General features: G+C 47.7%; 1 protein-coding gene across 2 annotated transcripts; it reads right to left on the bottom strand.

The window, feature by feature from the left end:
• Positions 1 to 26,726, bottom strand: IL22RA1 (interleukin 22 receptor subunit alpha 1). Of its 2 annotated transcripts, XM_061393210.1 has the most exons (7): positions 26,386 to 26,510; positions 22,126 to 22,258; positions 20,808 to 20,986; positions 18,690 to 18,865; positions 6,811 to 6,949; positions 2,873 to 2,994; positions 1 to 1,959 (listed from the first exon to the last, which is right to left on the bottom strand). In XM_061393210.1, the coding sequence occupies exons 1-7, from the start codon at positions 26,426 to 26,428 to the stop codon at positions 1,006 to 1,008; spliced, it is 1,746 nt and encodes a 581-aa protein (XP_061249194.1). In that variant the 5' UTR covers positions 26,429 to 26,510; the 3' UTR covers positions 1 to 1,005. The 2 variants fall into 2 exon arrangements, with proteins under 2 accessions (XP_061249194.1, XP_061249187.1); XM_061393203.1 differs by lacking the exon at positions 22,126 to 22,258 and having other exon boundaries at positions 26,386 to 26,726.
• Positions 26,727 to 27,062: the final 336 nt, after the last annotated feature.

Here is a 27,062-nt window from a genome sequence, read left to right as displayed (position 1 = left end):
GACAGCTACTAGTTTATTGGGCACGGCCCATGTGCCAGGCACTGTGAAACACTTTACAGACATGATTTAATCTCAGCCTCACCACAACCCCATGCAGTACTATCCCCATTATACAGATGAGGAAACTGAGATTTCTAACAGCGATTCATTTGCTGGTAGTCACATGGCCGGGAAGTGTTAAGGCTGGAGTTGGAACCCAGGCGGGCTGAACCCAAGGCTGAGTTTCCAAAGTTGTGAAGTAAGTACAGTTTGTAGTTGTGTCTCCTTCAGGCGCCCCATGGCCCCATGTTCCTTTCAAACCCTGCTCCCAGGATAGGGTCTGAAACTCCTGCTGACAGAGAGGGTTTCTGTGTTCTCCCTCCCTGGTGGACCTGCACTTCACCTGGGGTCCAGCCTCCAGCAGAGGATGGAAGTTGAAACAGTGCAGTTTCAGGCAGTAGGCCTGGGTGGGGCTGAGCCACAGGCCGCACTCGGCCCTGGAGTCTTGCCATCTCGCAGGTTGTTCTGGTTCTGCCCAGTCTGCTAGGAGGCATCCCTTTTCAGGCTCCTTTTTCCCCTCTTTGGGGAATCACAGAGGAGGCAGAGACCTCAGTCTGCTGAATCAGATTATGAAACTGGCCAGGAAAGAAGTGAAGAGGGGTAAGCTCCAGAACTCTGTATCCAGTGTATTAGGAGCCGGGGCCCTGTATCTCTGGGAGGTGTCCTCGCATCAACTCCCTCTCTCTGACTGTGTCCTGCCCTGCAGAGCTCGGCGTGTTCAAGCTCGTTTGCACATGATAGACCTCTGAAACTCTGGCTGGAGCTCTTCTCATGTCTTTTTTGCTCCAAAGGGATCTCAGCCGAGGCGAGGGTCCAGCCTCCTCCTCTGCTGGTTCCTCGAGGGTACCCACCCAGGGCGTGGCTGCAGAGTCCGCAGCATCCCTGGGTGCAGGAGTGACGGCCAAGGATGTGAGCTGGGGGGGTGGTGGGGACAGGAGGAAGCCCCAGGCCTGCCCTGTTCTCCGCTCAGGACTCCCACTGCACTGTTAGGGCCAGGCCTCGGAACAGAGAGTCCAGCTCCGTGGGCGACTCCAGGTCTGGGGCCTGAAGGCCTGGGCTCTCGGCCTCAGTCTTGGACACTGGATCCTCATCACTGGGACACACGAGGGACTCCAGCAGGCCCCAGGGACTTGGACCCTCGTCTGTGGGGGAACATGGGAGGGAAGGAGCCTGCAAAGGGAGGCACCCGGGGTGGCCCTCGATCTGGACAGAGGAGAGGAGGGGCAGCTGGCCCTTTAGGGAGCTTCGTGTTCCTGGCTCCCTTTGGCCTATGGTATCAGAGTCAGAGTCTGAGTCGGTGTGAACCCTTAGACGCTGGTGGGAGGATTTTGCTTCTTGGGGGTCCTCCATGGCCAGGGGGGTCACCTCCTGTAGCGAAAGGCCAGTTGGGCTGCAGCTTCCAGCTGGCACCTCTTTCTGGAGCTGCCCCTTAGTTCCGAGGTGTTTGGGACCAGAGTGTGTCACAGGTGGGGAGTCTCTCCCAGACCCTTCCCCGCACATCCCGTAGGAAGGAGGCCAGTTATCCGGGGTGGCCCGTGGGGTGTAGGAGGGAAGCTGGGCTTCTGAGACAGCCTGTGGAGTGTAGGAGGGGGGTTTAGCTTCCAGAGCTCCCTGAGGTGCATAGGACGAGGGCCTGCCCTCGGGAGCAGCCTGGGGGGCATAGGAGAGCACGGGGAGTGCCTGGTGAGGTGGTCCTCCGGAGGGCCGGAGGACGGGGAAGTCTGGCTGCCCAAGGTAGGCAATCTCAGGCAGGCTGTGCCGCGGTGGGGGTCCCGGGGGCTCCGTGGGGTCGGAGACCTTGACTTCGGAGTACGGGACAGGCTGGGCCAGACCGCCGGAGCCGCTGAGGTCGAAGACGGGGATCAGGGTGTGCTCCTGGATGAACCGCAGAGGCTGGAAGGGCAGGATGTGCTGGACATTCTAGGCAGGGAGAACAGCATGCCCATTAGAGTGCCTTCTCAGCCCCCGCCCCTGAGGATGCCATGGGCGCCACGGTCCTCCCCAGGGGTGGGGGCGAGGGCAAGGGCAGACCGCCTGAGGGCTTTTCCAAGATCCATAAACCCTTCCTCCTTTCCCAGGGCTTCCTCTAAGTGCTGGGGCCTCTGTGAAGGAACAGGGCTCTGGCCCTGTTAGCTGAGGGCCACTTCCAGAGTCTGGCTTGGCCAGGGAGAGCGGTGAGTCAGGCTGTGATTTCTCCAGGAGGTGGGTATTCTGGAAGGAGTTGACTCAGATTTGCAATGACCTTGGGTGATGCTCCCCAGGAGGTGCTTCAACTGCTCTTCAGCTCCCGAAGGGCCTCATGGAGGGAGAAAGGAGGGGAAGGGTGGGGGAAAGCGGAGGCGGGGGGAGTTTACAGGAAACGGCTCAGACGGGCTTTGACTCGGAGGGGCTTATGGGTCCAACTCCTCCAGCCCCAGACTGTTCAGGCTCTGCATCGGTCAGAGATGCCGCACTGGGGGCCAGACTCAGGCTGCTGATGTGACATGTGTGGTTTGCTAAGGCTTAATTTAGAAAAATTAGTTGCCAAGACTTGAAACGTGGGAGAGTTCACATTACCATCTGAACTTCTGACTTCATTGGTAAAAAATGCAAAGATGTGGCCACGCTGGGCCTGCGATCCCAGGTGGCAGAGCCTGCCTGGGCTGCCCATTCAGAAGGAGCGTGTGCCCCCTTGAAAACGACATGGCTTTTCTGTTCCATGCCTTCTCTTCCTGATCCCCTAGCTCTTGTCAGTCCACCCCAGGGGCTGCCAGCCATGTCTCTAGGTTGGCGGGAGAAGCGAAGGAGAGCCGGGAGTCCCTGGGCCCATGCCCTCCCCGGGGCCCCTGCTCACCAGGGAGCTGGGAGGTGGAGGCGGCTTGGTGATGTATCTGTAGCTCAGGTAGCAGAGCCCTGCGACCAGGAAGCCCAGGGAGAACAGGAAGGCACCGGAGAAGGAGTAGGTCCACGTCCGATCTGGTTCAACGAGAGGCAGAGCAGGAAGACTGAGGCTGTCAGTGTGGGTGCTGGCAACTCGGGCCTCAATCCCCAACCCCACCTCTCGGGATAGGCTTGGGAAGGCCTCTTCTACCCCCAAGACTTATGGGGCCAGGGTGAAGGCACAAATGGAGGGCCACACACCATACGTCTAAATATTAAGAATTTATAAATCGTGTTTTTGCATTGTTAAGTAAAATATGTTATGTGCCCCCTCCTTGACAAATATACTTTTCATAACAACCTGGAAGGCTTGAAGCTTGCTTCTTGGACTCCTCGGGGTGCAGAGTGGAAAGAAGGAAGTGCAGGGGGGAGTTCCTGCAAGCCCAGCCTGGCTCCAGTCCACCCTGCCAGGGGCCTCATGCATAAGGATATGGGCTCAAGTTCATCCATGGCCCCTACAATACCCATCCTTTGGCCACCCTTTGGGCTGTGGGATTGTCCTCTGGAAGAAAGACCCAAGGAGGAGACCTGCCAAGACTGGACACAGGCTCCGACCATTGATGCAGGGAATTTTGGGGCTCACAGAGTCCACGGGGATCTGCCCTCTTGGACTTAAGGACCCTTCATCTTGTGGGGAGGGCCATGGCCAGGGCAGGGCTGGAGCAGGACCTTACAAGGGCCCCTCTTGTCTGGGTCTAAAGGAAGTCCTGCCTTTCTGTTGGGGGCTTAGGAAAGAGGCTACAGGAGGGGAGATGGACAATGAGAGGGGCCTGACTTGCCCACATCTCAATCAAGGTCTGAGCTGGGTATTGGGAAGACCTCACTCAGGAGGGAGCCTGGGAGGCATCACCCTTTCTAAAGCAGCAGGAGAGGACAGATGAGGGCTTTAGTGCTGAGCCTCCTCCCTATAGTCCTGGGTCTTTGGAATGGGTGCCTGCAGCCAGTTCTTGGCATGACACACTTACTGTCACCAACCCAAATGGGACTGGGAAGTAGCTTGGTAAAGAAGAGGTAGCTGGGGTTTTTGTTAAAACTGGTGATTTGGGACTTCCCTGGTGGTCTAGTGGTTGAGAAGCCATCTGTTCCCCATACAGAGAACGCTGGTTTGATCCCTGGTTGGAAAACTCGGCTCCCACAGGCTGCAGGACAACTAAACCACTTTGCCACAAGTAAAGAAAGCCTGTGCGCTGCAACGAAGACCCAGCACGGCCAAAACAAACCACAAAAAGCTGGTGATTTGGATTACCCAGCGGTCTTGGCTTTCCGAGTCACCCTCCTTCGGTTCCTGGCGCCTGTGTGGCTTCAGCTTGGGTGATCATCAGTTGCCAGTGACCTTGGCAATGACTCTGAACCCTGGGAATTGTTGGAGACTTTACTTCCAGCCCTCTCCTTACTCCTTCCCAAGCCCCTGTGGCTTGGGTCTCTCTGGGTAGCTTCCCACTTGAGCAATAACCTGTCCCCTGCCACGTGATACTCCCATCATTCTACTGGGGAGAGGACAGGAGATGACATTCTACATGACATGCCTAACGTGACTGGAAAACTGCAGCTCCTTGTGCCAGGACAGGGACTTGGAACACTTTTGCCATCTCACTCATGGGGAAGTAGGAAGACATGACAGAAACAGCACTGGAAAGTGGGGTATTAGAGGTCTGGTTCAGTCACTGATGTGTTGAGCCTACTCTCTTCTGTATGACCGTCTCCAGTCTAAGATTTATTATTAATAATAACAGTAGCCAGTGATGACTGAACTCTTACTACATGCCAGGCACTGTGTAGAGTGTTCTATCAATGCTATCCTACCAAACAGATGGCTATGTATGCCCCCTCCTTACAGATAACGAAGCTGAGTCTCAGAGAGGTTAGGTGACTTGAACAAGGTCACACAGCTACTCAGTGGCGAAGCCAGGGTTGACATGTATAACTCCAAAGCTCATCCTCACAGCTGCTACACAATGATACCTTTGTTTCCTTGTCTATTAAATTTGGGGTGACCCAACCCTTAGACCCCTTTCCAGCATCAGGATGCTGGGATGATGGTCCAAGACATTCGGAGAGGTAGATAAAGGAGGGGTCCTGGGCTCTGGGGTTAGACAGACTCCTGGATACAGGGTCAAGGGCAGGATGTTTCATCCTGAAATGGAAGTAAGAGGAATAAATGTACAGCAGAGAGGACTGGCTCTAAACAAAACTGTAGAGTGGTGATTAGAGCCCAGTCTTGAAAATCAGATGAACCTGATTAGGTTCACTGACCAGCTGTGTGATCATGGGCAAGTTGCCTAACCTTTCAGAGCCAGAGTTCCTCCTCTGTAAAATGGGAATGAGGTAACCCAAGTTGCCGGATTGTTGTAAGGATTCAATGAGATAATATATGTAAAGCATTTTGCACAGTGTTTGGCACTAGAGTAGGTGCTTAATAAATGGTAGGACTTCTTATTAATATTCTTGATTATAAAGGATAAGGCACCTTCTATATGTCACCAAGGAACAGTCACCAAAAAGTATGATTCTTATAAAAGCAGCTACAGTCTTAGAAGAAAACGATATCATGAGTTAGATCATGTAGGATATGGGCAGATCAGAAGGATACGGTGGAGTGGTCTGCAAGCTGTCAATAAGCAAGGGGACAGGGGCGAGCCAGGAATGGAGGAGATTCAGCCAGTAGGGTCCGAGGAGAGGGTCACAAATCATATATACACTCCCAGCTCAGTGCCTGTGACATGGGTTTCTTTTTTCTAGTTCTTCCGTTGCCAAGTTCTATTCCCGTCTTCATTTGGCCCTTTCCCCAGGAAGGGCACACCCCCTGCAAGTGGCCGGAGCTGGCTGGTCCACCACGCATATCTTCCCAGGAAAACTAAAGCACTAGGACTCGGGTGGAGAAGTCAGTCTCTTACAGGATCTTGGAGAAACCGTTGAGCTGATTTTCTGAACAAAGCTGAGGACCAGAACCTAACTGATGATGATTCTACCAAGCTGCAGTTACACCCTTGGGTCCAGCCTCTAAGCTGCCTGGCCTCTATCCATCAGAACAGAAGTCACCCACTGACATCATTAACCTGAAGATGATGACTAGGGTGGAAACTGTTTTCCAAATCCACCCAATCCAGTGCTATCGCTTTCATCCTCTAAACTTACAGCATTGCATTTCTATCTCTATGAAAATAAACGCAAATAAAAATATCATGATGCTTACAATGAGAGTCGAGTTTCACTGTGCTAGAGGAAAGGAACACGGGATACCACCTCCTTGAGCCAGTGACTCAAAACTATTTCTATAGAAGCGTAGTGATGAGAGTGTCTTCCCTGGAATTAGGCCTCGTTCTGTCTGTCACCACCTGTGCAATTTGGGGCAAGTTACTTAACCACTCTGTACCTCAGCTTTCTCAGTGGAACCAAGATGCTTCATAGATAGCTCATGAGAACTGTGTTCTGTAGTGTCTGGTCCCTGGCTGGCACTGCAGACGTGCTGTTATAATCACTGCTATTTTTATTTGACCTGGGAAGGTAACGAGGGATCTTTTTATCTTTTCTGCTCTCCCATCAGCAGATTATTTCCCAGGATGTCTCACTTGAGTTAATATAAAGTTGAATTTGCTTTGCCAGGATACACACGCAGTTTGCCAGAGAGAGGAAATTCGGATGTAAGCTGGAGGGTAAACATTTGCTATAATAACCCACCAGCTAACTCATTTATGGATAAACAAAGATTGCCTTTAATAATACACTGGTCGTCCTTCTGTGTGTGTTTTTTTAAGAGTGCGTTCGAGCCTCATCTGGGTTATCAGGCGGAAAGCACAGAGTCAAGGTGTGAATTCAGCAGTCCCGCCTCCCTCTGGCTTCAGCGGAACTTACCTGGCAACGTCTTCACTCGGCACATGTAGGGGGCGCTCTCCTTGAACAAGTTTGGAATACAAATCATGATGGTCCCAAGGAACTCCGTGTCAGGGGTCAGGCCGACAAACTCAAATTCTCTCTGCTTCCCTTCAAGGTGCTGAATTTGACAGAGAACGCAGAGCAACATCTCTTATACACCAACCTCCATAAGGAGCCTGCTTACAGCTCTGCCAGGGTCATTGCGCTCAGTAAAATGGTACGACCAGCTGCCCAAACCATACACTGGTAGGTCAGTCTGCAGTGCTCCATTCCCAGTCCCCCGACTTCTGGTTTCTCCCTAAAGCCAGTGAGTTGCAAGCTCAGTGTACTTTCACTTGGAACAGCATCTGGCATTTAATATGCACTCCATAAATACTAGTTGCTGTTATACTACCACCATCAGGGTGGCACCATCACCACCACCACTGGCACCATCACCACCACCATCATGACCACCATGACCACCACCACCACCACGACCACCACCACAATCACCACCACCAACATCACTATAAAGGATAGAAATGGTATGGACCTAACAGAAGCAGAAGATATTAAGAACAGGTGGCAGGAATACACAGAAGAACTGTACAGAAAAGATCTTCACGACCCAGATAATCACGATGGTGTGATCACTGACCTAGAGCCAGACATCCTGGAGTGTGAAGCCAAGTGGGCCTTAGGAAGCATCACTATGAACAAAGCTAGTGGAGGTGATGGAATTCCAGTGGAGCTATTTCAAATCCTGAAAGATGATGCTGTGAAAGTGCTGCACTCAATATGCCAGCAAATTTGGAAAACTCAGCAGTGGCCACAGGACTGGAAAACGTCAGTTTTCATTCCAATCCCAAAGAAAGGCAATGCCAAAGAATGCTCAAACTACTGCACAATTGCACTCATCTCACACGCTAGTAAAGTAATGCTCAAAATTCTCCAAGCCAGGCTTCAACAATACATGAACCATGAACTTCCAGATGCTCAGGCTGGATCTAGAAAAGGCAGAGGAAACAGAGATCAAATTGCCAACATCTGCTGGATCATCGAAAAGGCAAGAGACTCCCAGAAAAACATCTATTTCTGCTTTATTGACTATGCCAAACCTTTGACTGTGTGGATCACAAGAAACTCTGGAAAATTCTGAAAAAGATGGGATTGCCAGACCACCTGACCTGTCTCTTGAGAAACCTGCATGCATGTCAGGAAGCAACAGTTCGAACTGGACGTGGAGTTCAGTATACGTCAAGGCTGTATATTGTCACCCTGCTTATTTAACTCTTATGCAGAGTACATCATGAGAAACGCTGGGCTGGAAGAAGCACAAGCTGGAATCAAGATTGCTGGGAGAAATATCAATAACCTCAGATATGCAGATGACACCACCCTTATGGCAGAAAGTGAAGAGGAACTAAAAAGCCTCTTGATGAAAGTGAAACTGGAGAGTGAAAAAGTTGGCTTAAAGCTCAACATTCAGAAAATGAAGATCATGGCATCTGGTCCCATCACTTCATGGGAAATAGATGGGGAAACATTGGAAACAGTGTCAGACTTTATTTTTCTGGGCTCCAAAATCACTGCAGATGGTGATTACAGCCATGAAATTAAAAGATGCTTACTCCTTGGAAGGAAAGTTATGACCAACCTGGGCAGCATATTCAAAAGCAGAGACATTACTTTGCCAACAAAGGTCTGTCTAGTCAAGGCTATGGTTTTTCCAGTGGTCATGTATGGATATGAGAGTTGGACTGTGAAGAAAGCTGAGTACCGAAGAATTGATACTTTTGAACTGTGGTGTTGGAAAAGACTCTTGAGAGTCCCTTGGACTGCAAGGAGATCCAACCAGTTCATCCTAAAGGAGACCAGTCCTGGGTGTTCATTGGAAGGACTCATGCTGAGGCTGAAACTCCAATACTTTGGTCACTTCATGTGAAGAGCTGACTCATTGGAAAAGACCCTAATGCTGGGAGGGATTGGGGGCAGGAGGAGAAGGGGATGGCAGAGGATGAGATGGCTGGATGGCATCACCAACTCGATGGATGTGAGTTTGAGTAAACTCTAGGAGATAGTGATGGACAGGGAGGCCTGGTGTGCTGCGATTCATGGGGTCGCAAAGAGTGGGACCCGACTGAGTAACTAAACTGAACTGAACTGAACCATCACTATCACCATCACCACCACCATCATCACCATCACCTCTCCATTCTTCCTTCTTCTAGTTCTTCTTTTCCTCCTTTTTTTTTTTTTTTAAAATAAAATAACAAAACCCTTTGACTATCCATCAGTCTCTTGCCTCCTCATTGCTTCTGTCTTGACTGGTCCTCAATATGTTTGTCCTGGACTCTTGCGGTGGCCTCCTTACCAGTCACTGGTCTCTGGTTTCGGCCCTGTCCACTTCCAAATTTAACCTTGTGTCACAGTGATCGCTCTAAACAATTAATATAATTGCAAAGCTCCTCTATTCAAAATCCTCTGATGGTCTAGGTCACATTACAGAGTGAAAACCCCTGGCCCCTGCCCACCTTGTTCACTCACCTCTCCTTACAGATTACCTAATTGGTACTTTAGCCTCTGGTGATGTTGAATGCCTGCCACTCCTGCAGACACTTTGCTTCGGAAGCAAGCCCTTGCCTTTTGTGTCTGCCCATCCCCCTGCTGGAGCTGCTTTTCAGTTCTTACCCGCTTGTGTGTCTCGAAACTCCCTGACCTTGACTCCTTCCTTGGCCGCCTCATCCCTCCTTCTGGCTCTTCCTACCTCTCTGACCTGATTCCCTCCTTCTGACTCTTCCTGCCTCTCTGACCTGATTCCCTCCTCCTGGCCCTCTTCCTGCCTCTCTGATCGCTCTTTTACTGCTTTCAGCCCCTCAGTGTTGCTTTTCTGAAAGTTTCACTCTTTATCTATTGTTTTTCTTCTTCCACCAAGTATTTTTTGTTAATACTTTTCTTGATCTGTGGCTCCTGTGATCATCAATGTGTGGATAACCTCCAAACTGATCTCAGTAAGATCTATGGAATTCCTGGGGCACAGTGTCAGCTCTCTCCTGAACATCAGTCTGTGGGCTTCTCTAACTTCACATGTCTAAACATCCTGATCTCCTCTCTCTGGGGTCTGTCCTATCCCCAACCCCAAACTGGCAACTGTATTTGATTCCCTAGTTCAGTTCAGTTCAGTTGCTCAGTCACGGCCGACTCTTTGAGACTCCATGGACTGCAGTATACCAGGCTTCCCTGTCCATCACCAACTCCCGGAGCTTACTTAAACTCATGTCCATTGAGTTGGTGATGCCATCCAACCATCTCATCCTCTGTAGTCCCCTTCTCCTGTCTTCAATCTGTTAATAATGTCTTTCTTGTTCTAATGTCCAAAGCATAGATCTTAAAGCCATTTTTTGACAAATGCTCTCTCATATCCTTTGTATATAATTGCCCTGAAACAATCCATAAACTTTTCTTTAAAGGTCTAGGACCTATGTTCTTGGGAGTTTAAAGGCTAAGAATTTTCTTCTTTGGTTCTTTGCCTTTCAGCTATGCCTTTCCTTTTCCAGGCATGTGGAGGCCAAGATTTAGGGTATTTATGGTTTTTTTTTTGAAGGGGGTGAAGAAGCACATATAAGGATTTAACAGGTTATTACTTTATGGAACGCATATGGTTGAAATGATCACGTGATACAATTCCAGTAGAGTTTTCAAGGTCCAAAGAGTCCTTTCTTCCGCAGTTTTTTACTGCCTCCATCCTGGTTCAGGCCCTTACCATATCAGCATGTACCACTGTGATAGCCTTCTGACTTCCCACCCTGATCACTCTTTCATTTCTAAGTTTGATCTTTCTTCTTTCTCAGTAATTTACAGCTTCTATTGGACAGTCTCCCCTAAATAACAACTATAAATTCTGGTCAAAATAAAAATTACTTTTAGGTATTGGAAAGTGTATAAAGCAGGCAGATGCTGGAGAAAGGAGAAAGGGGTGGCACTGAACGAATTTCTCTCTCTCTTTAGTATCTTTGGGCCTGAGGACAGGCCCCCATTTATACCATGTGGGATGGGTAACAGCTAGACAAAACCTTGTAATCTTACCAGTTTCAATAACCAGAATACAGAGTTTAGGGCAGTCATGAAAGTTAGAAAGTGAGGGGAGAAACCACAGATAGGAGGAGTTCCTAGAGAGGGAGGTCTGAATTCTATGTATAAATTTTGTTCAAATTTTTGGCTGATACCTAAAGTATACACTAATGGAGTAAGTAGACTCCAAGCAGTCCAGGTAAAGTTTGAACTGAACATTACATAGCTGAGATTTTGGAGCTTGAAGTTCAGCCAAATTAAGTGCGTAAGGGACGGAGGAGCCTGGTATGGTAGGCTGCAGTCCATTGGGTCGTGAGGAGTCGGACACAACTGAGCGACTTCACTTTGACTTTTCACTTTCATGCACTGGAGAAGGAAATGGCAACCCACTCCAGTGTTCTTGCCTGGAGAATCCCAGGGATGGGGGAGGCTGGTGGGCTGCCGTCTATGGGGTCGCACAGAGTCAGACATGACTGAAGCGACTTAGCAGCAGCAGCAGTAACAGCAGCAGCAAGACAAACAAAAATCAGTACTCTTTGGAGGAACATAAGAGAACCCAGTCCTTTCAACATATCATTCACAATGTCTGGGATGCTTTCCAAAATTTTTAGGCATATAGAAAAGAAGAAAATGTAATCCATACTCAGGAGAAAAGACAGTTAATTATGACTTACCCCCAAGATAACCAAAATGTTTGAATTAGCAGACAATGATTTTAAAGTCAGTTCAGTCGCTCAGCTGTGTCCGCTCTTTGCGACCCCATGGACTGCAACACACCAGGCTTCCCTGTCCATCACCAACTCCAGGAGCTGGCTCAAACTCATGTCCATCAAGTTGGTGATGTCATCCAACCATCTCATACCCCGTCGTCCCCTTCTCCTCCTGCCTTCAATCTTTCCCAGCATCAAGGTCTTTTCCAATGAGTCAGTTCTTCACATCAGGTGGCCAAAGTATTGGAGATTCAGTTTCAGCATCAGTTCTGCCAATGAATATTCAGGATTGATTTCCTTTAGGATGGACTGGTTGGATCTCCTTGCAGTCCAAGGGATTCTCAAGAGTCTTCTCCAACACCACAGTTTAAAAGCAGAGTTCTTCAGCACTTAGCTTTCTTTATGATCCAACTCTCACATCCATACACAACTATTGGAAAAACCACAGCTTTGACTAGATGGGCCTTTGTTGGCAAAGTAATGTCTCTGGTTTTAATATGCTGTCTAGGTTGGTCATAGCTTTTCTTCCAAGGAGCAAGCGTCTTTTAATTTCATGGCTGAAGTCACCATCTGCAGTGATTTTGGAGCCCAAGAAAATAAAGTCTGTCACCTTTTCCACTGTTTTCCCATCTATTTGCCATGAAGAGATGGGACCGGATGCCATGATCTTATTTTTTTGAATGTTGAGTTTTAAGCCAGCTTTTTCACTCTCCTCTTTCACTTTCATCAAGAGGCTCTTTAGCTCTTCTCTGCTTTCTGCCATAAAGATGCTGTCATCTGCATATCTGAGGTTATTGATATTTCTCCCAACAATCTTGATTCCAGCTTGTGTTTCATCCAGCCCAGTATTTCTCACGATGTACTCTGCATATAAGTTAAATAAGCAGGGTGACAATACACAGCCTTGACGTACTCCTTTCCCAATTTGGAACCAGTCTGTTGTTCCATGTCTGGTTCTAACTGTTGCTCTTTGACCTGCATACAGATTTCTCAGGAGGCAGGTAAGGTGGTCTGGTATTCCCATCCCTTTAAAATTTTTCCACAGTTTGTTGTGATCCACACAGTCAAAGGCTTTGGTGTAGTCAATAAAGCAGAAGTAGAATGCTTTTCTGGAATTCTCTTGCTTTTTCTATGATCCAAAAGATATTGGCAATTTGATTGCTGGTTCTTCTGCTTTTTGTAAGTCCAGTCTGAACATATGGAAGTTCTTGGTTCATGTACTGTTCAAGCCTAGCTTAGAGAATTTTGAACGTTATTTTGCTAGCATGTGAAATGAATGCAATTGTGTGGTAGTTTGAGCATTCTTTGGCATTGCCTTTCTTTGGGATTGGAATGAAAACTGACCTTTTCCAGTTCTGTGGTCACTGCTGAGTTTTCCAAATTTGCTGGCATATTGAGTGCAGCACATTAATAGCATCCTCTTTCAGGATTTGAAGTAGTTCATCTAGAATTCCATCACCTCCACTAGCTTTGTTCATAGAGATGCTTCCTAAAGCCCACTTGACTTCCTGTTCCAGGATGTCTGGCTCTAGGTGAGTGATCACACCATTGTGGTTAACTGGGTCATTAAGACATTTTTTGTACAGTTCTTCTGTGTATTCTTGCCACCTCTTCTTAATATCTTCTGCTTCTGATTAGGTCCATACCTTTTCTGTGCTTTATTGTGCCCATCTTTGGATGAAATGTTCCCTTGGTATCTGCATTTTTTTGGAAGAGATCTCTAGTTTTTTCCATTCTATTGCTTTTCTCTATTTCTTTGCACTGATTACTTGGGAAGGTTTTCTTATCTCTCTTTGATATTCTTTGGAACTCTGCATTTAGATAGATATATCTTTCCTTTTCTCCTTTGCCTTTCACTTCTCTTCTTTTCTCAGCTATTTATAAGGCCTCCTCAGACAACCAACTAATAGAAGTGTGCCTAAGAAAGTTAAGGAAAATGTGCTCATAATGAATGAATGATTTTTCAGTAACATATAGAAACTATAAAAACTAGAGACTTAAGAACTGAAAAAAAAATCTAAAATAAAAATGCCCACTGAATAGTCTGAACAACAGATTGGAGATGACAGAAGAATCAAAGAACTTGAAAACAGATCAATAGAACAGACAAAATTAGATAGTGGTGATGGTTGGAAAATTTCTTGAATATATGAAAAAACTACATATCAAACCCACATCTTCTGCATTAGCAGGTAGATTCTTTACCGCTGAGCCACAAGCGAAGCCCCAAATATAAGGCTAGAGTCACTATATTAATAGTAGATAAGGTAGAGTTCAATAAAAGAGTATTACTAGAGATAAAAGGGAACAATTCATAATGATGGAAGGGTCAATTCACCAGGAGGCTATAACAACCATATTTGTAACTGTCTGATAATAAAGTTTCGAATATGCACAGAATTAAAGGGGAAAAGAGACAAATCCATAATCACAGCTGGAGATTGTAATACTCTCAGCAATTAAGAGAACAATAGAGCTCCCCCAAATCAGGAAGGACATAGAAGATTTGATTAACACTCTTAGCCACCTGTATCTAATTGGTATTTGTAGAGCACTCCACGAAACACCCGCAAAACACATATTCTTTTTGAGGGCATGTGAAACATTCACCAAGATAGCCCATATGCTGGGCTATAAAACAAGTCTCCATAATGGAGTGAACTCATACAGAATATGTTCTCTGGTCACAAACTGAATTAATCTGTAAATCAGTAACAATAAAATATTCATTCAAACCCCAAATATTTGCCAAAAATGAGTGGTGATAAAGCCTCTTCCTGCTCAGTAATCGCTACTCACTCCCCTTGATGACTGAAGCAAATAAAGACTCCTGATTCCTCCGTCTGCCTTCCAGACATCTATAGCATGGCCCCAGCCTGTCTTTTTGGGGTTAGCATTGTTCCTCTCCATCAGTGGTTCTTAAACTTTAGGGTGAGTAGTGATCATTGGGTTCCTATTAAAATTCAGATCCCAGAGGTGAAACTCTAGAATTTGATGAAGCAGATTATAAGGGGGCCCAAGAATATGCATTTTAAGCCAAGGAGGTAGGAGATTGTGATGCCATTGGTTTGGGGCCAGGTTTATTTATTGAGAAACTGTTCTACATGTCCCTATGATTCAGCTCAAATGGGTAGTTTGGCGCTTTCGAACACTACCCTAAGTTTCCCTGCTTTTCTCTCTGATCGTAGTGGGACAAGGTGGTGCAAGGGGGAGGGGAGGAATGTGGGCTTAGAACAAAGCTGGCTTGGAGTCTTGACTACGCTATTATTTGCTGACCAGTCTTGAGCAAGTGACTTAACCTCTCTGAACCTCTGTTTTCTCAATCAGGAAATGGAGCTAGAATCACCTACTTCATAGTGTTGCGATGAGCAATAAATGACACAGTCAGCATATATTACCTGGTACACCTCAGAAACTGGTATTGGCACAAGAAGTCCCCTGTTCTAGAGGTTCTTTCCCGTCTCTCTGTGCCAACACCTCCTCTCTCAGTCCAGCTGCCCTATCTCTCACACACTCTTGTTTCCCTCTACCTCTAGCTGTATAAATTCTTGCTTTCATTCTTGCCACACACATTGGATTATAAACTCCTTGAGTGCGGGAATAGCTGTTCAATGGAATTATGGATTAGCGGCTCACACTGCAGGGGGTAGGGGGACTACTTCATATTTTTTTTTTCTGAATACAAAAAGAAATGTGTAACATTTGACAGTTTATGCCCCTGCCTTCCACCTTTCATTATTACTGATCTTAAGACACTGCTTGTATACAGTTCCTTCAAAAAGTGGAGAGTCAGCAAAAAGAATTGCAGCAGTAGAAATTGATTCTTTGAGTACAAAATGAAGCAGGGCAAAGAATAACAGAGTTTTACCAAGAGAATGCACTGGTCATAACAAACACCCTCTTCTAATAACACAAGAGACAACTCTACATATGGATACACCAGATGGTCAATACCGAAATCAGATTGATTTTTTTTTTTTTTTTTTTTTACAGCCAAAGATGGAGAAGCTCTCTACAGTCAGCAAAAACAAGACTGGGAGCCCACAGTGGCTCAGATCATGAACTCCCTATTGCAAAATTCAGACTTAAATTGAAGAAAGTAGGAAAAACCACTAGACCATTCAGGTATGATCTAAATCAAATCCCTTATGATTATACAGTGAAAGTGACAAATAGGTTCAAGGGATTAGAGCTGACAGAGTGCCTGATGAACTATGGATGGAGGTTTGTGACATTGTGCAGGAAGTGGTGATCAAAACCATCCCCAAGAAAAACAAAGGTAAGAAGGCAAAAAGTTTCTCTGAGGAGGACTTACAAATAGCTGAGAAAAGAAGAGCAGTGAAAGGCAAAGGAGAAAGGGAAAAATTTACTCAACAGAATGCAGAGTTCCAAAGAATAGCAAGGAGAGATTAGAAAGCCTTCTTCAGTGAGCAATGCAAAGAAACAGAGGAAGACAACAGAATGGGAAAGACTAGAGACATCTTCAAGGAGTTTGAGTAAGCTCAGGGAGTTGGTAATGGACAGGGAAGCCTGGAGTGTTGCAGTCCATGGGGTTGTACAGAGTCGGACACGACTGAGTGACTAGACTGAACTGAACTTCAGGAAAACTAGAGATCCCAAGGGAACATTTCATGCAAAGATGGGCACAATAGAGGACAGAAACAGCAAGGACCTAGCAGAAGCAGAAGATATTAAGAAGAGGTGGCAAGAATACACAGAAGAACTGTACAAAAAATGTCTTAATGACCTGGATAACTATGATAGTGTGGTCACTCACCTATCACCTAGAGCCAGACATCGAAGCATCACTATGAATAAAGCTAGTGGAGGTGATGGAATTCTAGATGAACTACTTCAAATCCTGAAAGAGGATGCTATTAATGTGCTGCACTCAATATGCCAGCAAATTTGGAAAACTCAGCAGTGGTCACAGGACAGGAAAAGGTCAGTTTTCATTCCAATCCCAAAGAAAGGAGATGCCAAAGAATGCTCAAACTACCACACAATTGCATTCATTTCACATGCTAGCAAAATAACGCTCAAAATTCTCTAAGCTAGGCTTGAACAGTACATGAACCAAGAACTTCCAGATGTTCAGACTGGATTTACAAAAAGCAGAGGAACCAGCAATCAAATTGCCAATATCTTTTGGATCATAGAAAAAGCAAGAGAATTCCAGAAAAGCATTCTACTTCTGCTTTATTGACTACACCAAAGCCTTTGACTGTGTGGATCACAACAAACTGTGGAAAACTTTTAAAGAGATGGGAATATCTTACCTGCCTCCTGAGAAATCTGTATGCAGGTCAAAGAGCAACAGTTAGAACCAGACATGGAACAACAGACTGGTTCCAAATTGGAAAAGGAGTACATCAAGGCTGTATATTGTAACCCTGCTTATTTAACTTATATGCAGAGTACATCATGAGAATCGCTGGACTGGAAGAAACACAAACTGGAATCAAGATTGCTGGGAGAAATATCAATAACCTCAGATATGCAGATGACACCACCCTTATGGCAGAAAGTGAAGAGGAACTAAAAAGCCTCTTGATGAAAGTGAAACTGGAGAGTGAAAAAGTTGGCTTAAAGCTCAACATTCAGAAAACGAAGATCATGGCATCTGGTCCCATCACTTCATGGGAAATAGATGGGGAAACAGTGGAAACAGTGTCAGACTTTATTTTTTGTGGCTCCAAAATCACTGCAGATGGTGACTTCAGCCATGAAATTAAAAGACACTTACTCCTTGGAAGGAAAGTTATGACCAACCTAGGCAGTATATTGAAAAGCAGAGACATTACTTTGCCAACAAAGGTCCATCTAGTCAAGGCTATGGTTTTTCCTGTGGTCATGTATGGATGTGAGAGTTGGACTGTGAAGGAGGCTGAGCGCCGAAGAATTGATGCTTTTGAACTGTGGTGTTGGAGAAGACTCTTGAGAGTCCCTTGGACTGCAAGGAGATCCAATCAGTCCATTCTGAAGGAGATCAGCCCTGGGATTTCTTTGGAAGGAATGATGCTAAAGCTGAAACTCCAATACTTTGGCCACCTCATGCAAAGAGTTAACTTATTGGAAAAGACTCTGATGCTGGGAGGGATTGGGGGCAGGAGGAAAAGGGGACAACAGAGGATGAGATGGCTGGATGGCATCATTGACTCGATGGACGTGAGTCTGAGTGAACTCCGGGAATTGGTGATGGACAGGGAGGCCTGGCGTGCTGCACTTCATGGGGTTGCAAAGAGTCGGACACGACTGAGTGACTGAACTGAACTGAACTTATGGTGATTCCAGTAGTCATGTATGGATGTGAGAACTGACCCATAAAGAAGGCTGAGTGCCAAAGAATTGATGATTTTGAACTGTGGTGCTGGAGCAGACTCTTGTGAGTTCCTTGGACAGCAAGAAGATAGAGATCAAGCCAGTCAAGCCTAAAGGAAATTAACCCTGAATTTTTGTTGGAAGGACTGATGCTGAAGCTGAAGCTCCAATACTTTGGCCACCTGATGCAAGAGTGGACTCATTGGAAAAGACCCTGATTCTGGGAAAGATTGAAGGCAGGAGGAGAAGGGGATGACAGAGGGTAAGATGGTTGGATGGCATCACTTACTCAGTGGACATGAGTTTGAGCAAACTTCAGGAGATTGTAAGGACAGGGAATCCTGTGGGGCAGTCCATGGGGTTGCAAAGAGTTGGACATGACTTAGGGACTGAACAACAAAAGAAATTGATTCCAGTATTTTCCAAAGTGGACATATGCGAATGTTAATAGAAGATGTTCTTCAGAATGTTAGAAGGCATTATGCAAAACAAATCAAAACATGTAATGAAAATAAGGGGGCTTTCTCTGATCAAATACATGTGGGAAAAGTTGTGTTAAACAAACTGAAACTGGAGTCTTGAGTTTGCAGGACTTGTCAGAGTCTTTAGCATGCTATTGTGTTTGTGAATCTACAAGAGTAGGCTGTAGATGTATTCTGGGAAATGCTGATTTATATAATACATCTCACTTCTACTTAAAGCAATGCAGAGAGGAAAATGGGTTTTGGAGGCAGAGAAGGACCATGGTGGTGTGTATATTTACCCTTCATTTACCATTTGATAGGTGTGGTTGATGCGCAGCTTTAAGTGGTAGAGTAGGTCCTGGAAGATGTTCTCCAAGGTCAGCTGGTGGCCATTCTGTGCGCGGATTGGTGTGTAGGTGGGATGGACGATCATCTGGATGGATCTTACCTTGGGGATACAGGTCACATCAGGTGGTTTGATGCTAGCTAGCAAAGGGAGAGAGCAAAAAGAAATGGAACAGTTGGAATCAGCCTGAAGTGTCTGAGAGGCTGCCGTGGACCTTGGGAAATGATTCCTTCCTACTGCCTCCCACTCCAACCCCAGCCATGCTTCTGAAAGCATCACCTAAGTTAACAGGTGAGAAGAGAAGCGACTGGTGCTTGGGCGTAAGGCTGGTGAAGAGGTAACCAAGGGTGGTGGGAAGAGCCCAGGGAGAGGGGCCCGTCCCCCCAGGCTGATCACATCCCCCAGCCTCCACACACCCCCAGTCTACTGGCAGTGAGAGATTTGGGGAGTGAGGTTTCAACTGTGCGTCCTGAAGAGTGTTTGTGGTTTCCAGTATCACTGCTGCTGCTGCTGCTGCTAAGTCGCTTCAGTCGTGCCCAACTCTGTGCGACCCCATAGACGGCAGCCCACCAGGCTCCCCGTCCCTGGGATTCTCCAGGCAAGAACACTGGAGTGGGTTGCCATTTCCTTCTCCAATGCATGAAAGTGAAAAGTGAAAATGAAGTCGCTCAGTCGTGTCTGACTCCTAGCAGCCCCATGGACTATAGCCTACCAGGCTCCTCCGTCCATGGGATTTTCCAGGCAAGAGTACTGGAGTGGGGTGCCATCGTCTTCTCTGATATCATTGTGTAGCCTCAAAGGCAAGGCCTAAGACTTCAGTCTCTCTCAAGATGAATTTTCCAAATTAACCAAATGACCTTTCCTGGTTTATAGAACCTTTTGTAAATTTGGTGAATGCTATGGTTCTTTGCTCCCCCAAAATGTACATATACAAAAATCTTGCAAACAATTTCAGGGATTCATGTCTCCCCCTGAACCTAACTTATAAAAAGTCCTCAAGGGTCCATTGACCTCCAAGATTAAAATGATCTGCACTAAAAGAATGTTTGCTTCAGTTATTTATTTAAAAACAACAAAATCCTGATTCCTTCCAAAACGGAATCAGGGAAGTCAAAGTACCTCCATAGAATGGATCATTTTTGTAGTTGTGAGATATCATGATGTGGAAAAGCATTTAATGACATGGGTAAATGTTCATGATACCATGATATGAAAAACAAACCACTAGATCACAAAAGTGGAGATACAGCTGCTAGTAACTGTGGTTATGTTTAAGTGTTCAGATTATTTGGGCTTAGTTTTATTTTTCTTTGCATATTTCTATATTTTCCAAATTTCCTACAGTAACTATGCATTAATTGAACAAGCTGAGAGACAATATAAAATAACTTGCTGAATTTTATTTTTTATTTTCCTAAAACATCATGTGACTTTTAAGTCAGTCAGTGAACATCACCTGCTTAACTTGTGTGAGGAGTTTGGCGACTCATCCATTTATCCACCCATCCATCTAATTTCATCAGTTATGTATGGAGCATCTCCTATGTGCCAGGTGCTATGTTAGGGACTAGGAATCCAATGGGTTCTATGCCCATGCATGCCTTCTTGAAGCTCACATTTCAATTCAGATGATATCCATGCACGCAAACAATAAAGACAGGTTATGATCTGAGCTCTGAAGTCAGTGAATAGTTTATGGTGACGGAAAATAGCAGGTGATGACCTGTATAGTACAAGGGAGTTGTTGGGGCTGTGGGGCGGGGATGTTCACTTAGGAGGTGATGTTGAAACTGAAACCATGACTGAGGATTGAAAAAGAGTCAAAGAAGGAGTAGGTGGATGGAGTTAGGAGGCCTTGGTTGTGCTCAAGTGGCAAAGTGAAGGTCTGCATACAAGAGATCTAGAGATGGAGAAAAATGGAGGACCACACGGGAGATGCTGTCCAGTCTGGGGCGTCTTCCCTAAAAGCCACATCCTTAACTGGCCCCGAGAGGCAAAGCCCTTCTGGACGCTCCACCCACTCCAGAGGGGAAAAGGCCATCCTCCCACCCGCATCCCGTGTAACGAGAGGGCCCCACTCACTGTGCTGCAGTGAGCTGAAGCGGTTGGTCATCTTGGTGGCAGACCGGCCTGCCCCGTCAGTGGCGGTGACCCGGGCGTAGTAGAGCTCAGTGAGGTTGCTCGTCTCCATGGTAAGGTTGCAGGATTTCTGGGTGATCCGCTGGCAGCCCTCCTTTTCCAACCACTCTTCCTCTCCATACCTGTGGGCAAGGGAGGGGCTGGAGCACACCTTTCATGAACAGGTTTGGCAGCCAGCCTGTGGTTTATTAATATTGATAACGATATCGAATATTTACTTAGCACATGTGTCCCAGGCCTTTTATGCAGATGATCTGTTAGTCTTCAGATCAACCTCACAACAGTGTTGTGAGGCTCACACATTATTAATATCTTCCTTCCTTTTCAAGTCAGGAAGCTGGGGCTTAAGGAAGTAAAATTTGCCCAGGTGTTTGCATCATGCATGCAGGGAGCCCGGATGTGAACTCAGACGGTTTGAGTTCATGTTCTGGGCACTGTTAGGCCCATTTACAGGCCAGGGACCTGGGCCTCGGAGAGGGCAAGTGACTTGCCACAGGATGAAGTGGCAGGACCAGGAATGGAACCCAGGTTTACAGATTTCTCAGCCCATGCAACTCCCCTCTCCTGCCTGGGAAGGGAGATGAGCGGGAATGGGGCTGGGTGGGGGCTGGAGGGGGTGAACATGACTTTTTGTTGACTTGTGTGCATGCGTGCTAAGTTGCTTCAGTTGTGTCTGACTCTGTGCAACTCTATAGGCTGCAGCCTACCAGGCTCCCCTGTCCATGGGATTCCCCCGTGAGAGTACTGGAGTGGGTTGCCATGCCCTCCTCCAGGGGATCTTCCTGACTCAGGGATTGAACCCACGTCTTCTACGTCTCCTGCACTGGCAGGCAGGTTCTTTACCACTAGCGCTACCTGGCTGTTGACCTAGTCTTCCCCAAATAACAAAGCAATGGTTGGGCATTTGTTTTTTGCCAGGAACACATGCTAATGACTCATTTAACCCATCCAACAACCCTAGGAGGAAAATCTTATTGCTATCTTTACTTCTTGGATGGGAAATGGAGGCTTGGTGAATTTCTCTACCTGCCCAGGGTTATAGGATGAGGGGCTGGCGTTTGCCTCCAGAGCCCATATTTGTAACCATCATTCTAACCTCTCCCTGCAGAAGAAACATCAAGGAGCAAAGCCATGTCTTGGGGGAGAGTTGCTGAGTGACACCAGTCTGGGTCCGAGGGGGACATGGGGACATATGGAAGAGGGGAGGGTTTTCTTTGGTTTCAGAGCAGAGTCAAAGGGGTAATGTTGCTGGGGAGCCTACGTCTTATACTGGACGCTGTAGACGGTGTCGGGGGCACTCTCCGGCCTGCCGTCCCACGTCAGGATGTTTTCGAAGTTGCTGGACTGGAACTTCACGTGCTGAAGGAGATCTGAGGTGTCCTCAGTGATGTGAGCTGCCAGAAGTGGGAGCAGGGTGAGCAGATGGGTGCATAGACCCTGCCCTAGCCCCCTTTCGAGCTGCCCACCGAGGGGGTGAGCCAGCAACCACTTAGCAGGAGACGGTGCTAACTGACCCTCCCGCTCCCCTTCACTTCTTTTTTTCCTTTTTATTGAGCTATGATTCACATTCCATACAATTCACCGCTTAAAATCATATAGTTCTGTGGTATTCTAAATATATTCACAAGGTGGTGTAGACCACGGCCGCAGGTCTAGTTCTAGGACGTGTTTGTCGCCCCCAAACAAATCTTGTGTCCGTGAGCTGTCATTCCCATCCCTCCCCTCCTCCCAGCCCCAGGCAACCAACCAATAATCTACTTCCTGTCTCAATGACTTTGCCTATTTGGACATTTTCTATAAATGAAGTTATCCAATTGGCCTTTTGTGTCAGGCTTCTTTCACTTGGCATCATGTTTTCAAGGCTCATCCGTATTACATAGATTGGCACTTATTTCCTTCTTGCAGCTGAATTCTATTCCATCGTGTGGATAGGTCACATTCTGTTTATCCTCCATCAGCTGCTGGGCACTGGGGTTGTTTCCACTTTTTGGCTATTTTGAGTAATGCTGCTGCAAATGGTTGTGCACAAGTTTTTTAAGTGGACATAAGCTTTTGGTTCCCTTGGGTAGGAGTGGGATTTCTGGGTCCTACAGTGATTCTACGTTGAACTTTTGAAGAGCAGCCAAACTGTTTTCCGGAGAAGTGGCTGCACCATCTCACATTCCCATCAGCGAAGTTTGAGTGGGTGCGGTTATTTCACATCCTTGTCGACACTTGCTATTGTTGTTCATTCATTTCTCAGCACCATCTGAAATCAGTGTTCTCACCAAGGGAATATTTTAGAGGTACTCAACTAATGTCTAAAAAGTAACTTTCCTAGAACCAGTAATTTCAAGCAAGGGTGGAGAAGATGTTTGTGAATCCCTGCCTCTCTGTCGGTGGGTCCAGTCCCTGCCCACCCACCACACACCTGCTGAGGAGGGCACAGGCTCCTTCCCCAGCTCCACGGGTTTCATAGGGGCAGGATGCTGACTGAGGCCACATACAGGTTCATGGGGTTGCAAAGAGTCAGACACGATTGAGTGACTGAACTGAACAGGCAGCGTGTCCTTGGGGAAGCTGTTTAAGCCATTAGAACTTCAATTTCTTCAGCTCTAAAATGGAAATAATTGGACCACAGCAGCAACTACCATGTCTGAAATGCAAGTCAAGTGCCAGGCACTGGGCTAAGTCTCCTCATCCAGTCCTCCTGACCACCTGATGAGGCAGGTTATGCCCATTTTATGGATGAGGAAAACTGAGGCTCAGAGAGGCAGGGTGCAATACTTGTCACAGCAGTTAGCCTGCTTTTGGGGTCAGATACAATGGGCCAAGGAAGGCGGAGCAAAGGCCAGAGCCCCAAGAAGAGGACCCAGGAGGAGGCACTGACCCTGAAGCAAATCTTCACTGTAAATGAGAGCCCTTGACTTACAAATAGATCTCCTCTCAGCCCTCCCAGCTTGGTCTGAGGAAAGGAGGAAAGCACAGGAAAATGGCGACCAGAGCGGCAGCTGGCTCTGCGCATGCTCAGAGGGCCTGGTTGGCCGGGGAGGGAAATGAACAGGTGCAGACCCAGCTGAGTCAAGGCCGTGAGGCCCATGTGTACTTGTCTTTGATGTGATGTGTGCCCTCTCCCCGCCCCCAACCCAGTCAATGACGATGGCCACCAGAAGGTCCAGAGAGTGAGGGAGTAGAGAGTTATTTACTCCTCTACTCCCAGTCTATATACAGGATTTCTGCAAGAGGGGTCCATGGGCTTGGGAGGCATTTGTGGGGAAAGGAAAGTATCTCAGGACAGCCCGACTCTGCTGTGTATCCGTCTGCTAAATCTAAGGCCATATCCCTCTTTGAATCTGGGTGGGTCAGGCAGGCCCAGCAACTGCAGAATTCTTTGTGTTCTCGGAGCCCCCAGACTCAGGTCTTAGGGGCGGGGGGTTTCTTCCTGCCTCTAGCCAATGTGATGGGTATGGTGCTGAGTCCCACGGTGTGGCTGGGATCTTGTTTGGATCTGAGTCTTGGCAGAACTGGGGTCTGTTCTGGAGCGAGGGATTCCCAGATGGCGCTAATGGTATAGAAGCCGCCTGCCGATGCAGGAGACAGAAGAGATGCAAGTTCGATCTCTGGGTAGGAAAGATCCCCTGGAGGAGGGTATGGCAACCCACTCCTCTAATTCTTGCCTGGAGAATCCCATGGACAGAGGAGCCTGGCAGGCTACGGTCTATAGGGTCACACAGAGTGGGACATGACTTAGCGACTGAGCATGCACTCACTGAAGGGAGGGGTCCTGGATTCAGAACCGGGTCTTAAGTTGAGGCAGGGAGCCCACTTGACGTCAGAACTCAAGGGTGACTTCAGGCAAGGCGGTGAGGTCAAGAGCAGGCAAGAGAGAGGGACTTGAGAGAAGGGCAGGGTGTGCCCGGGGGTGGGCTCAGCTATGGTCTGCAGGGGGAGGGTTGCTGGTTGGAGTTGGTATCTTGGGTGGGCCATGTGGGTTTGGAGGAGGCAGGTGGCTGAGGCTGGGACATGCTAGGGAGGTGAAGGGCCCAGGTTGGACGGAGACGGGGACCCATTTCCAAGAGGGAAGTGAGGTTGGCTTCCTGAAGTCAGGTGGGTGGACCTTGGCAGATCCCCCCTCTTTTAGGGGCTGTTGAGGGATAACAAGATCTCCCCCTTTTCTCCTGCCTACTCATTCCTTTTCCCTCTCAAATTCATCATCGGCTCCTCAGCCCACATCATCTCTGTGCTTCCTGGGTAAAAGTCTATGTTGTGAAATCGTGGGGAGACGTGTATTGTCTAGAGATTGACAGCCTGGGAGATCTGATCAAAGCAAGTTTTTGCATTTCCTAGGAAAAACAATTCTACGTCAATCAGTTGGGAAGTTAAGGACAAACAAGCAAAAACAATTCAACTTGCTCTGGAATCAGCCAAAGAATTCCAAAGAAGGCGTCTCTCCAGAGTGAACTTATAGACTCCTAACAACTTCCTAAAGGCTAGTACCCCTGGGTCCCGAATCGTGAAGGGCTGATGGCCCCCAGCCAGAATGGATGAGGGTCTGGAGGGACAGATCTTGGGTCTCTTGAGGGGGAAGCATCAAGTCTCCTGAACTTATCATGAGTTCAGTGTGCTGGGAATGCCCAGCTTGATGCCCAGGGGAGGGTGAACTGGAGGGCTGGGACAGCAGCTGGAAGCCCCGTGGATCCGTGCAACACACAGCGGGCACAGTGTTGGAGGGGCTGGAAGTTCCAGCCCTTTATGGCCTTCACCCTGCACTTGAGCTTGAAGGGACCTTGCGGCGGCCACCCCTCCCCACTCTTCAGCTGGGACTATGCTTTCACTTTCTCAGAAAGTTCCCTGAATTTTATTAAACATCTCAGGGAGCAGAGAGACAATCTAGGATCTCAAGCATTGGTCCTGAAGTTCTCCATAACCATACATCAAAGAATCTACTTTATTGGCTGTGAAGACTATGCCCTTGAGTCCTGTTTTCTTAAGAGCGCTGGTGTTTGAAGACCTATTAGAGCAATAGACCTGAGCACTCTGTGAGAAAGGGCTCTTTCAGGTCTGGCACAAGGGGCTGGCAGAGGCTCCCTTGCGTAGCATGGAAGGAGGCAATGGCCGGACTCAAGCTTTGTCCATCCTGATGCTTCCTCACCTCCCCATGTCAGGCCAGCGCCAGCCAGAGCAGAGGAACAGAAGCACAACTTCTACCAGAAAGATGTGAGTTGTCCAAGGATGTCTGTCTCCCTCAAGCTAGTTCTCCATCCTCTGGGGTGGGAGCATCCACAGATTCAGACGGGTGAGAGTCTTGAGGGTCAGTTGAGTCTCTGGAAGAACCCAAGAGCTGAGGGACCCCTTCTTCCCGCCCCCCCCAACCCAGCAGCCTGAGCTGGTATCTACTTCTCCCCGGAAACTCACAGTGCAGCCCAGCAGAGAAGAAACTGAAACTGGTCATGCTGGGGCTGGATGGGGTTCCAGGGGGGATAGCCCTGATCATCAACTCCTGGGGAGGGGCACGTCTGACCGCAGGGTGATGGGCACTCACCGAGCAGGGATCCCGCCGCCAGGATGGTCAGTAGCGTCCTCATCGGGGCCGGGCACAGGGCCCTCTCTCGGTCTCCACTTCAGACTGAGCCCAGAGGGAGGGCTGAGAAGCTTTGGCGCCTTGGCAGCTGGCTCCACCCAGGCACGAGGGCGGGGAAAGGGGGAAAGGTGGGACCTGGGCAGTGGGGAGCTGGGTACAAAGGTGCCTGGTCCGTGCGCTTCGGAATTCCAGGTCCTGGGCGGGACCCAAGGGAGTTCCCTTCCTAATTGCAGAAAACAGCAACAGTGACAGACTGGCTTGTTTATCTGGTCCGGTGGCTGATTCATCCTAAGACTCTTCAGTGCTTTATTAGGGAACTGATAGGCAGAAAAGACAAAAATAATCCGTGATGTACAGCCTTATCTGGGAGCAAGTTGGCACTGGGTATCAAAAGCTTGCAACTTACAAACCACATTTTGCCCCAGTGATTCCATCCACAGGGATTCACCCTGAGGAAAGCAACTGGAGCAGAGGCAGGAGCAGAAGATATGTTCTGGAATGTTCCTTGTGGCAGAGGAAAAGCTAGACCCCTTGGCTTTGTTCTGGCAAGAAGAGATAAGTGTATTTGCTTGTGTTGATGCTGGCTCACCACGATGTACGTTGGGCTTGGGGTCACCTTTCCACCCAGAGAGGCTGCT

The sequence above is a fragment of the Bos javanicus genome, chromosome 2, assembly GCF_032452875.1.
Source record: "Bos javanicus breed banteng chromosome 2, ARS-OSU_banteng_1.0, whole genome shotgun sequence".
NCBI lineage: Eukaryota > Metazoa > Chordata > Mammalia > Artiodactyla > Bovidae > Bos > Bos javanicus.
The sequence above is the reverse complement of the archived record's forward strand: the minus strand, read 5'-3'. Positions and strand labels throughout refer to the sequence as shown.